We start from the raw sequence: 13,915 nt of genomic DNA on the forward strand, positions 1-13,915 counted from the left end.
CTCAACACTCTCACTTTTTCAGTTTGATGAAGCTGCTCATCATTGAGCGAATCAAGGGATCAAGCATACATTATAAAAGACCTCGCTGCTCCCGTTTTGCCTTTTTTCCTCCGCTGCCTTCTTGCAACATGGAGACTCAAGAAAACTCAAGAGAACATTTTTCTGATATATTTGCATTGTACTAAAATGCATTAATTTTTTACGCATATATATGTGTCTGAAACAGGCAGTCTACTGCATCTCAAATTTTTCAACAATGTTTTAATATAACATTATAGTCATTATGGCTTTTAGAAAAAAATATTTATACTTCTGCCTGAGAAATGGATGTGACTACTTTGAGTTTGACACCTTTGAGTCTGAGTGTCTACTGCTTTACTTCAAACATGTCTGCATGGCTGTTAGTTAGCTAAGTAGCCAGCTTATGAGGTCTCTTATTAAGCTCAATACTAGTTAACTATCTTTAATTAGCTAGTTAACTGTGGAGTGAAGTGAAGGCCCGCTGTAGACAGCCCACTGAAAATCAAAATAAGAGCCAGAAAAAAAAAACATAAAAGAATGTGAGTGTAAGTGACTGGCCACACTTCACAGTGGTGTAATGTTTCAGGAACGGTTGTAAACAAACCTAAACAGTGTGTGAGGAGGAGGAGGATGGACTGGGAGCAGCAGCAGAGTCAGTGTCAGTGTGAGAGAGCCGGGTGTTCTGTCGAGTTATGCTACCCATTGGTACGTGCTTCCCAAAGGCACTGCGCATGCGCTGCTGCCCTACACTATTTTCTCGTTTTTTTTTTCTCATTATTTCTCGTGTTTTTTTTTAAATAATAAATCAGGGAGGCTTTCTTGTGCATTAAACAACCTGGACTCACTGTCACTGCACAAAAGTGTTAATGGAAATTAATAATAATAAATAAATAAATTATAATAAAAAATAAAATACAAAAGCAGTTTGTAATAACCTGACATAACTTTACCATGATACAGTGATTTATATTTAGGACAAAACTCTACAATAACATAGTAAATGCAAGTACTCAAGTATTTTCTATCCATATGCACTACAGAGACGATTTTGTTTGACTTAAGTAAAAATACTTAAATTTATTATGCAAAAATATCATCTCACTATATATGAATTACAATATGGTTGTGTTTTGGCAAGAACATGGTAATATGATTTGTATCACAATACAGAGGTTACAATTCGAAATATTGTTAATATGATACTCTTGAAAATGAGAGAATTCATTTTGCTATGTATAGGTTTGAGTACAATGAACATTGTTGTTTTATTCTACAAACTACGGACATTTCTCTCAAATTCCATACAAATATTGTCATTTAGAGCATTTGTTTGCAGAAAATGAGAAATGGCTGAAATAACAACAAAAGAGGGAGAGCTTTCAGACCTCAAATAATGCAACGAAATCAAGTTCATATTCATAAAGTTTTAGAAGCTCAGAAATCAATATTTCATGGAATAACCTTTTTTTATTACAGTTTTCATGCATCTTGGCTTGTTCTTCTTCACCAGTCCTCCACACACTGCTTTTGGATAACTTTATGCCACTGCTGATGCCAAAGTTTAATATAAGCAGTTCAGCTTGGTTTGATGGCTTGTGATCATCCATCTTCCTCTTGATTATATTCCAAAGGTTTTCAGTTTGGTAAAATCAAGGAAAAACATTAAGTGGTCTCTTATTTTTTCCCAGAGCTGTAAGTGTGAGGCTTTTAAACAGGCTAGACAAAATAATAACAGGAAGTTTTTCGATGGCAGGTGGAAACAGAGTCTGCCTGTGTGTTATTATATGTGTCTCATATGTGTCTGTAGGTCACTCTGATCCTTGATCCTGGGTGTTTGAGAATCTAAACAGTAAAGTGTCATTATTCATACTACTTCTAATGGGACCGCACGGTTTGACAGGGTAGCACATCTTGACATAGCACTGGTGGCGGGAGCGCGGTGATGAGACTGAGAGCATGTCAGGACTTGTTGTGGGACCGATGGAGGGAAATGGGCGTGGTATGAGGAGGCCGTTTCGCGGGAGTGAAAGCTTCGGCTGTCATTAGCGCTCTGCTCTGACAAAAACAACAGCACAACTATTTACTATCGCGCTCTGAGTCAGAGACTGGATGTTAACCACGCTGTCATGCGCGGACTATAACCCGGCGGAGAGAGAAAGCGGAGTAACGCTGGATCAAAACATGCGCGCTGAGTAAGCGGCACTACTTCTGCGGAGAGAGAGAGAGAGAGAGAGAAGCGTGTTTAGGAGAAGCAGCGGAGAAGCACTTGCTGATTGATAAAGGACTGTTTTCAGTTGTCAAAGGTGAGAGTGGCGGTGCTCCTGCAGTGGAGGAATGCGCGGGGTTTATTTAGGTCTGTCTAAAGGGTGAATCGCCTCCAAGTGGGTCAGCAAACCTACTTGAGGCTCGCTAAGTGTGTTTATGTTCTTCGGTCAGTGTGTCACATTCACCCCCTCCTCCCTCCAGACTCTTAATAACATAACCTAGCAGTGGTCTGGAGGAGAGTGGAGTGGAGCTGTCAGATCGCTGGAGGTTTTGATCTGTTGTGGGATGATAATATAGCTAGATAGCAACTTTACCTAAAGCATTAACGTATCTTATAAGATGTAGCTAACCTTGGTTAACTACTACTCTGGTTATAACTGAGTGAGTGTGATGACTATATGACTCTATAGCCTGGAAACATTATCAGTCATTCAGCAGCTAACCTTAACTAACCTAGCAAACTAAAATACTTAGTTGCTTATTTGCACTAAGAGTGACCAGTGTGCTGTTAAACTGTTAACCTAATCATCTCTCGCCTTGCCAAACACAGGGCTTGGTGATATGATACATAGATACATATCAGGATACCAGGGTTACGAATCAGAATATTGTGATATATTCCGATACTGTGAGAAATGCAACAAATAACATTTTATTATTTTATTTTATTGTCATATTATAAAAATACTATCTGTCGTATTCCTATAATTATTTTTATGCAGAACTGTCAGAACAGTGGTATCAAATAAGGACAGTAGAGAGCCAAACACTTCCATCTAGTGGTCAGGGTTTAAACACAACACACAATGAAACACTGTATGACACCAATCTATATATATATATATATATATATATATATATATACTATATATATATAACTATTAAACAATATCACTATATTTTGTGAGACCCCTATCTATTATTAAATAATGCTAGCTAACTTAAATAAATAGAGTATATTTCTATGTCTTTCTATACTGTAAATTACTGTATTGCCGTAAATATAAGGTAATTATAAGGTGATACTTTTTTTCAAATAATTTTTAAAACATTTTATTTAGTTTTTTTAATCGCAGTTTACATTTTTGTAACACTCAAGCAAACGATAAAAGTAGTAAATTTATATTAAATGGTGCACTCGAACAAGAAAAAAACAATTATTTTAAAAGACACATTAAAATTTGAGAGTCCACGCATGCGCACAGCCGCTAAGTAGGACATGTCGATGGGCAGGACAGCTGGAGGCAGTGTCCCGTGTCTCGTGCACTTTTCTCGGTTGTACTTTTCCAGCGCTTCATAGTTTCCGTTTAAGGCACCGTTGATAACATCTCCAGCAGTGCAGCAATGTGTAAATGTCATCCTCCAGCTCTCGCTTATTACCAAAGTGGGGTGGAAATCAGTCGCCCTCTTCCAGACTGAAGTTTCCCGGCCTTTTTTGTTTTCCGTTCCACCTTAAACTGTGCTCTCTTTTTCCATTTTTCTGTGGCACCTCAGATTGTGCTGCCTTATATTTTAGCTTTCTGCTCTACCTTAAACGGTGCCCTCTTTTTCAGCTTCTCTGTTCCACCTTAATTGTGCTGCCTTTTTCGGTTTCTGTTCCACCTTTAAATTGTGCTATTTTTCTAGTTTTCTGTTCCATCCTAAATGGAGCTCTCTTTTTCCAGTTTCTGTTCCATCTTAAATTGTGCTGTCTTTTTTTAGCTTTCTGTTTCTAGTTTTCTATTCCACCTTAAATGGTCCTCTCGCTAGTCTGTGTTTTCTGCGGGGTGGACCGAACCGCCGCCTGCACGGATTTGTTTACAAACAAGCCGCACGCGCCGCAGCTCTGCCGCCTAGTGGCGAACAGGAGAAATATCAGACCTTAGGCTTTAACAATTTCAAAATACACACACCACTTAATGCATTGTGAATGCATTCCTTCTCTGTTATTTTTTGGGAAATATCTTTATATATTTTTGTAATACATAGACAGCACTCTTGGACATCTAAAAATGAAATACGATGTCCAGTAAGAATCTGTTGTAAATGACAGACTGCTCACATATGAAAATAATGATAATTTTAAATTTTTTGTGTTCCGTTTTTTAAGTTTTTCAAAGGCGTTTGGATTACTTCTAGTGTTTTTTTTTGTTCAATATATGCTGTAAGTTCACAAACTTTGTTTTCTTTGAGTTCGCTGACAGCATCTTGCTTTGTTTATTTCCTGCTGCAGGTGGTGCTTGTTATGGCCCGCCCGCAAATGGACAGCAGGGCGGATGGTCAGAGTCCCACATCGCAACAGAGCTGCAGAATGGAGGCGTTACGCCGGGATGTCTGGCCCAGTGGAAGCACACAGCCTGCGCCTCAGCCACGCCACCGGCACCGGACTACAGCCAATCAAACGAGCCCTGCCCCTCAGCCCCTTGCCCCGATGCAAGATGCCTTGAGTGAGCCCAGGGTCCCCCAGCAGAATAGTCTTCTCAGAGACAACACAAGCACTGCAGGTAAGTCAGGGCAGGTGCTGGTCTGCAGATAACAATATTCTGATATTATTGTGCATATTCTTTATTTGAGTCAAAAACTACAATACTTAGCAAACAACAATGAAGAAGACTATATTTTACATATCAGTCACATTTTATTCAGTGACCTAAACACCTTTCTCTATGTGTAAACAGTGCATACATCAGTAAAGGAAGCATAGTAATAGTAAACATTACAAACCCTAGCATGCAAAAAGCTCTAATCCCATGGGGTGGTTCATTTTACCAGCCCATGTCTCATTGCTTAACTACCTTGTGGGTGAATTTGAATGAGTTAATTTGGTAACCACCACATTCTGTTCATGAACAGCATCTCTACGGCTGACAACACATTAGGTGTGATTGTTGTGCAGAATGATCAGTGGGTTTGGTGAAAGGCCCTGACTCCAGGAAGTGCTCCCCCTCTCACTCTGTGGTGGAGTCTTAGCAGAGTGAAGCAGGGGCATGTTCAGACTTGTCCTCTGCAAGTGGCAAAAGAAGTTACCACTGAAAACGTCGCCCTGTCCTAGTGCCTCAAGCAGGGTCCTTTTCTATGTTTTGATCTTGCAGTGACTGTCCTCTATCTTTCCCCCATTTCCCACATTGGTTCCTGTTTCTGTAGCCTCACTTGAACCCTCCAAACGCTCCTCTGTCAACACCTCCTCTTTAAAAGCTGGTGGCAGATTGCCTACTACTGGTCCCTCCCCATCCCACTGCTGTCCACCCTATCCCCGCACACCCCTCGTTCCTGTCCACCAATGACTGGATTACATCTCAAGCTGCACAGGCTTACAGTTACCCTGGCAACAAGCCAGAGCTCTGCAGCTCTCGCCACCGTCTCTCTCTCTTTCTCTCTCTCTGTAACTCCATTAAGTCACCTGCTCTGAGGAGATCAGCACATTCTCCAGGGTAGAAGAGCTCGTCCCTGCAGTCTGTGCATTTCTTGTGCTTGTGGAGTTATTTGTGCAGTACGCTGAAGTGTAATGACTTAAACCAACAGAGGCATTGTTTGTTTACGTTGGTTAAGCTTTGCAGTCCTGATAAGATGCTTCTTGTTTGAGTACACTCCAGTTTGCTGGATGTAAACTGAGCCTTTGTCTTTCAGAGTAGTTACTGCTTCATAATATGATCATTACAGTATAAGGGTGAGTTGATCTGATACTTAGCATCTGTATCCGTCCAAAACTGACTAAAATTTGATAATAAATACAACTGTCAGAATAGTTACTGGGAGTGCTGACCTGATACTCAGTATCTGCATTGGTCCAAAACTGACTAAAGTTAAATATCTAATTGAACACCATTGAATATAAAATGAAAAAAGGAAAACTCAAAATTTAGCCTGTCACAATAACTCATTTATTTGGTTTGTGCAGTCATTTAATGCATAGTATAATTGTTATTTTAAGATCATTGTATGCCACTGATATAATGTTACAAACTTTTAAACAGCATTAATAATGCGCATTTTAATACATACGGATAAGGATAATGTTCTGCATCAAAATCAAGCTTCCTGCTATTGCATCCATGTGGAACCTCCATGAGAGAACAGCAACCAAACAACACCAGGTGTTTATTTACAGTAGAGCAGACAGGAGAGGCATCCACACAACAACACACTTATACTATAAACACACTTATTCTAGACTTATTAAGGAGATTAAGAGATTACACGCTAACTTCAAAGGAGAAAATACAAGGTTGTCGACCGTGAACCATGAAGTTCTCTATGTAATTCTCGGAGGCGGGGGCAGTGATTGGTGCAGGTTCGGGGGTTTACTTTCTGGCAGGGGCATGTGACTTGCGGGTGGGGGATGGGTTGATTTAGGAGTTGGCATGCAGCTGTTATTAGACAGTCAGCTCCTTCATCCCTGTGAATCGCTCATTCATGTGGGTCAGTGGGTTGCCAGGCAGGGCCTCCACTTTTCTAAAGGTGATGGAGTGAGGAGCTGAAAGTGAGGAGAATGTGATGTGGAGGATGTGAAGTCGCAGCAGATAAGAATCTCAGATCTCACTGAATCCTAAATGTTCCTTACCATTCACACAGTTCTACAGTATTCTTTACTTTTTGCAGTTCTTAAATATCAATCGCTATTCACGTCACTATAATTTAATTATTGACTTATAATGCAATATATGGATATAACCTAAATAATTTTTGCTGATTTTGAAACTCCATTGTGCTTTTTTACCCAATTTTAGCCAGTCACACAATGAGCAGTGCACGTTTTCCCACATTCTCCCAGTTTTTAATGTTCTTCTTCACTCCCAGTTCTTGAATGTTCTCCATTATTCCCCTTGCTTGTGGATGTTATTCACCACTTATACAGTTCTTAAATGTTCTCCATCATTTACTCAGCTAAACATTCTTTGCCACTGATACAGTTCCACAGTTAACCATTGCATACGTGCAACCATTACATATACAGTAACTAGAACAGTGACCAGTGAACAGCGATTGAGTTAAGAAGAGAGCACAGTGTATGTCAGTGTTTGTTGGCGAATTCTGGACTGAGACAATGATGTTATTTCTTTTGTGTGTGCCTCAGGAACAGAGCAAGAGCGACCCCGGCCCACTGAGAGTAACCAGCCCCTGCCTGATCTCCTGCTCCAAAGCCACAGCTCTTCATCCAACTCAAGCCACAGAGACTCCCCTGCAGACGAAGAGCCCACGCCAGAGGAACAAGCCATCCACCGAGTGGCCATTCAGCTGAGGACCATAGGAGATGACATGAATACAGTTTACCTTCAGAGAAGGGTAAGGAGCCTGTGTGTGTGTTTGTGTGTGCGCACTCTTATAGTGGATGACCTGTGTGGTTTCTGGACTTGTTTTTGTGGAACAGGGTGGTGATGGGTGTGACCAGGCGTGTGTATCATTGGCAGTGTGTGTGTGTGTATGTATGTGTGTGTGTGTGTGTAGCCTCCAGTGGCTTTTCTAGTAAATGGATCAATGCAATATTCACCATGGCTGGTGTTGTGACTGGAGTCAAGTTTCCAGTTGTGGTTGAACCCAATGCCCTTCTTCCCCCCCTCTCTCTCTATCTCTCTCTATCTCTTTCTGTCCTCTTTTCTATTGTTTATCTTTTCCTCTTTTGCCCAATCTTCTCACTCTCTCTGTCCTTCTTTCTTTCTCTTCATCCCTCTTTTTTTCTCTTTCTCTCTGTCACTTTCATGTTATCTCCAGCCTTTGTCTATTTTCTTTTTATTTTACTCTTGTCTCTTTTCTTGCTTTCTATTATCTCTTTCTCTCTATCCTCTCTTAATCTATCTTTCACTGTCTTCTACTTTCCTTTTTTACCGTCTCTTTCTGTCTTTTTCTGTTTCTGTCTCTCTCTCAATCTATCTATTTTCTTCTCCTTCCCTCTTCTCTCTATTCTCGTTTTCTATTCTGTCTATTCTATCTATTTCTGTCTGTCTCTCTCTTTCACATTTATTCCCTGCACCTCTGGCTCATTCTTTCTGTAAGTCCTTTTCTCAATCTCTTGCTCTCTCTCTCTCCTTCTTATCTCTCTCTTTCCCTCTCTTTCTCTGCCGCTCTCGATCTCCCTGCCGTATCGCGTGAGGAGTCTGTCAGTGGAGTAAACAGAAGCTAATCTCTCCTCCCCCCTCACACACCAATCTCCCCCTCCTCTTCTCTTCTCTCCTCTCCTCAGACAAACACACATGATGTCATCACACCACTCCACTTCTCACTCGGCGCACCATCATTCAATAGAAACACACACACACTTAAACACACATACATACTTAAACACACACACACAGACACACACACACACACTCTCAATAAACAATTACAGTTCTGTATTGTTTGTCCAGGTTTTCTCAGGATGACACCCATTGGAAAATACTCTTTAAAAAATGATGCGTTGAGTTTGCTTTTAAGTATTTTCCACATGAATAAAAGATGATTCATCAATACAAATATCACCAATTAAACATGACACACCAAACTGTGTTGATCTAATATAACTTATTCATGTGGGAATTATGTACATAGTTCCATCAAGCAAAACAAATGCACTAACACTAATAAATACACACCAATACATACAGACACTGGTACCACCCATTCGAAAACACAGTCTCACTCAGACACAAAAAAATCATAAAAAAAAGTACTGACACTGTTTCGAGGCTGAGACAGCTGTTTGTTGAGTCACATGCAACAGGCGATGAGGGGGAGCTGTTCTGTGCCCCTAGCGAACTGTGATACCAGTGTACTTTTGGTGCAAAAGGGCGTTGTTTACTTTGGAACCAGCAGAGAAATTACGGGGACTTCCTCAAGCAGTGTACATCAACAAAAGCTGTGCGTGCGCGTGTGTATGCGCGTGCATATGTGTGTGTGTATTTAGGGGAGTGCTCTTGCACCACAGGCACGTGAAACCAGAGCACAGCCCACTAACCCCCCCCCAGCCCCCCCCCCACCACCACCACCCCATACACACACTCTCACTACTGAGTAACTTCTCTCTCGCTTGTTCAGAACACTCTGTGCTGTCTCCTGCACAGAGTCAAGGGTTCAAGGATTTTTACCTTATGTAATAACAAGTAAAAAACTGTGAAATTTGCACTCCAGCAGAGTTGACACGGTCAATATTCAGAGCAATCCAATTATATAATGCAATGTACATACAAATGTTTGTACAGTTTACACTGCAGGTGATGCACTATATGTCCAAATAACTGAGGACACCCTTTTTGCCACTTTTTTCACTATTCCATATAAAACACTGTTAAACATGGTTAACATCACCGCAGGTTGTGATATGATTGTGGCATTCAGATTGTCATTGTTCTGTATTAATTATTAAATCTTTTCGCTTATGTGGCCAAACAATTATTATTTGCTGAATAATTTTGGTTGCCAAGTATTCTGTGCATGCTTATTATCTAGGCAGGTAATCATCCTACATCACTCTTGTCGCTCAGTGTATTCGAGTGCTCCAAAGTCTAGTAAAAGAGCAGCATAAACTTTCATTTTAATATCCTTTATTTGAAGAAACTTTGATTAGTGCTAAATCACATTGCTCCACCTTTAGCATCAAAGCCCACAATACTGTGCTCCCACTTAAAGCAGCTTAATGTGAGAGTGGGCTCCTGGGCTGTGCTGTCCTGCCACTGTGCTAAAGTTACGTAATAATATAATACATTAATACATGATAAAGACCCTATTACAGTCAGTAATGCATCTGATTGATATTAAAGCTACTATTCTAAAGTAAGAATGCTTCATAATTCTCCTTTAATCACAAAGTTCTGTAGAAAATCCTGTTTTTTAAAGAATGACATGGAGCAAGGCCTGTTTTTAAATGGTTTCTGACTGTTTAATGGTTTTGGCTGACTGTATTCTGTTTGTGCAAATGACACTGGTGCCATTGACTAATGGTGGGATAACTTTATTATAGTGTATCTGTTTGCCAACAGACACACTGACTGCACACTTTCTGTACTCTCCACATTACCTGCAGATTTATTGTTTTTTTATTGTTTTGTGGCCCTTTATTGTTATTGTGGAACTGCTAGCCAGTGCAGGTGTCTGTTAAATAATGTAAAATAACTCGCTTTGAGTCTTCTCATCCAAGCGTGTCCAGCTGTCCAATGACGTTGCATTAGATGCAGTGGCTGACTTCATGTGACTCAGAGGAAGCACATGGTAGCTTTGAGCCTTTCAGAGCTGATGTTACCAGGTGTTTAAATGAATAAATTGGGGTAAAAATATTAAAACATATTTAAGACATCATGTGCCAGCTCGCTTTAGCTTCTTTCCACTGTGCCACTGTCTGACTCCTGGTCCTACTCTTGACAACCACAATTGTTGAGTGTAGTTATTTTTAGATGATGACTCACAGCAGCTGTTGAATAGCACCCACCAGACTAATGTCCAGACATTGTCTGTCTGTGTGACACTACACACACACACACACTTAATCAAACACACTTTGTTGCTTTATTGCTGTCTGTTTCACCCTCTGTCTCACGTGTGCACAAGTCATCTTCTGTTGTTCTGTGTGGAAACCTTTATGTTCTTTAGGGGCTTGTTTTGTATCTAGTTGGTGGGGGGGCTTACATAACAAAACACCAGTGGTAAAGTGTATTTGTTTTTGCTAGAATATATCATTTAGTCAGCTTAGCATTGCAGTATACCATTTTAACTTGGTTGTTCAGAATCAAAAATGTCTGCACCGCACATCAACAATATTAAAAGCAGCAGTATTAAACAGTTAATTATTAGTTCAGTTTTCACACATTACTGTCCAACTTTCATGTGTGGACATATTTGTATGATGTTTGAATGCACAAAATGTGGTACAATGTTAAAAATGATAACCTGCATCATAAAATGGGTGTCATATTTTGGATAGATTTGTTATAAACACTGGATAAAGGATTGCCAAACTGGTCTTTAGCTATAATTGAGTTTTGGAAATGCTTTAGTATCCCATCATCTAAAGGAAAATGGGACACAGCTTTAGTATTAGTCATAGTATTTACACAGATTATAGGAAGTGTGGACTTGTAATGATAAACCGAATGTTTAATTTACCCCATTCAGATTTGTAAATTAAGCCCAGTTTTGTGCTGATGATACATTTCAATCAAGTAAATTCAAAGTAATTTGTAATTGTGAATCTTTATTTGTGTGTTTCAGAATGAAGCTCCACAATGGCAGAACTGGAGGGGCCTGTACCGAGGTCTGGTGGCCTTCCTGGCTGACACAATCAGCACCCTCTACCAGCATGGGCTGAGATGAACGGGTATATCGGACTCTTGTGGGGGGAGGTGGTGAAGTGCTGGCACTTCTCAACATAACCACTAATGAACTGCACTGGCTCTGGAAAAATTCTGCAGGATCAGAATGATTTGTTTTGTTTTATTTCTTTTATTCGTTTGTGCTGTTGTAAATGTTGTATATTTGTTTTTTGTTCTTTTATCTTTTTGGGAGGAGTTATATGTAGCATGTGACTGAAGTGTGTGTGTCGGTGGGGGCGGGTGGAAGTCTGTGTGCCTCTCTGGATCTCTAAACTGTGAAGCACAATCGGTTGGACTTTTTGCTGACATCAGTCAAAAGGCCTGGATACTTAGAGGAGCGGAGTCCGGGCAGCTTGTTTTTAGGTGATGGAAAATAGATTTATAAGGAAAATAGATTTATAAGGAAAATAGATTTAACAGGTTAAACATTATAGGATGTCAATGGCAGCTGCTGCTTTACAAGGTGATATTACAGCAAAAAAATCATATACAGAATCATTTCCCATGTATTTCATTGTAAATCTAAATTGTTTTCACTTTATTTGACTGTCATTGTTAATGCTATAGACCCCTTATCACTTTGACCAGCATTAACCTCCAGCATTAAGCTATATTCGATATCATTTAAGACACTAGTTTTGTCTCAAAGCCCATTGCCAAAAAATTGCTTCAGAGTATCCAGGTCCTTTAGACAGCACTAATTTGGATGGTTGGGTTGGCTTGTACCTCCTCAGGCTCTGAAATATGCTGTATGTGCTACGGGACATGCTCTTAGCTGCCTTACAGAGCAATACTGCCGCACAATCAGTCACCAACGTTGCAGTAAGGCATGCCCACACACCGCTAAAAAGGGAGGAAAAGACAGGGTCGTACAAACTGTGACTGTCAAAAAAGGACACGCACACGTCTTTTACACCGAACCCAGCATGGCGAATGTGCCTTACATCGCCCTTTTTAAAAAAAAGCCTACACACGCTTGTTCCATCAGGGTTGATCAGTGAACAGTGTGTGGGGGGCGTCAGTGGTCAGTGGGGGGGCGTCAAGGGTCAGTGCCTTGGTGCTCCCACCTGTATTTACACTTCTGGACGCAAAATTCACACCTCATTTCAAAGATTGGTCACCTCCAATGGAGGCACTCAGATTGTGGCCGGGAAGCCTTGTGGCCAGGCCAGACTAGATCAGGCCACAGGTTCTCTATAGTGGCCAGGCCAGACTAGATCAGGCCACAGGTTCTCTATATGGCTGGGTAGCAGTGTTAATATTTGTAATGAAGCATGTATGTAAATAATTTGGGAGAAAAAAGGAAAGAGATGGAAGGAACTGGCCATTCTCTTTCTGATGCATTATGTATATTTTGAAGATAAAAACCTTAAAAGTACTTAACAGTTCCTTGTTTTTTTTGTTTTTGTTTTTTGTTTTTGTTTGAAAGCAGTACAACACGTTTAACTGTTTTCCTGAGCCTTTTGGACCAATGCTGGGAAATAAAGTACATACTTTAATCCAGTGCATATTTAACAGTTCAGAAAAAAGTAAGAACTAAGGTTTAGTTAGCTAACATTCCCCTTACAAGTATATGATATATGTCTGTGCCTGAGAAACAGAGATGAGAGGTGTAAACTATTTATTTTGTATGTCCATTTCTATACTTGGTCCTTAGTGATGAGTAGGGGGTTGTTAAAGCAGAGTTAAGTTTAATGTTTAAAGTTATTTTCATGAATTGTTTCTTTTTTTCTCAAAAAAGTTGGCTTAAAAGCAAGGCAAGAGGTTTGCAAATGGTCAAGAAGATGGAATGAGCATGGAGATACAGTTCTGTTATCTGGGAACCCTTACTGTACATTTCTGTATTCGGTATCAATGTTTCTTAGTAAAATACAATCTGTAAACATTGCCCTCAACAAAACTACAGCAGAACTGATCTGAATTTATTTGTTCTGCAGCAATGCAATCAATCAGTGGAGATGAATTTGCTTTCAGGTGGATAGATGGATTATGCTATTTAAAAACAAATCTGAGCCAGACCTTTTTTACTTGAAAAACAAACTTTCAGCACTCAATCTGTGGATGTTCACCATGATTTTGGGACAATAACTCTCTGGGGCCTTCAACTGCATGACTTGTTGCCATAGCTCTTACATGGACTTCACTGGTGCATATCTAACATGGGTTTCCTTCAAAGAGCTTCCCTTACAAACCACTGTTTTACTGTCTTGTGGGTAAACCATGTGAGAAACCTTGTTAGCACTCACCGTTTTCTTTTTTTTTCTTTTGCCGTCTTTTTATCTCTGTACTGTATCTCCAAACATACTGAGTACTAAAGGTCTCCCGTGACTGCCTGTCTCATGACTTCCTGTGCAAAAGCAGTGGTGGAGGCC

General features: G+C 40.2%; 1 protein-coding gene across 2 annotated transcripts; it reads left to right on the top strand.

The window, feature by feature from the left end:
- Positions 1-1,969: 1,969 nt before the first annotated feature.
- bbc3 (BCL2 binding component 3) lies at positions 1,970-12,957 on the top strand. Of its 2 annotated transcripts, none has more exons than XM_015604965.3 (4): positions 1,970-2,324; positions 4,499-4,769; positions 7,340-7,548; positions 11,443-12,957. In XM_015604965.3, the coding sequence occupies exons 2-4, from the start codon at positions 4,511-4,513 to the stop codon at positions 11,542-11,544; spliced, it is 570 nt and encodes a 189-aa protein (XP_015460451.3). In that variant the 5' UTR covers positions 1,970-2,324; positions 4,499-4,510; the 3' UTR covers positions 11,545-12,957. The 2 variants fall into 2 exon arrangements, with proteins under 2 accessions (XP_015460451.3, XP_049323132.1); XM_049467175.1 differs by lacking the exon at positions 1,970-2,324 and adding an exon at positions 3,543-3,634.
- Positions 12,958-13,915: the final 958 nt, after the last annotated feature.

This window comes from Astyanax mexicanus, chromosome 18, assembly GCF_023375975.1.
Source record: "Astyanax mexicanus isolate ESR-SI-001 chromosome 18, AstMex3_surface, whole genome shotgun sequence".
Taxonomy (NCBI): domain Eukaryota; kingdom Metazoa; phylum Chordata; class Actinopteri; order Characiformes; family Acestrorhamphidae; genus Astyanax; species Astyanax mexicanus.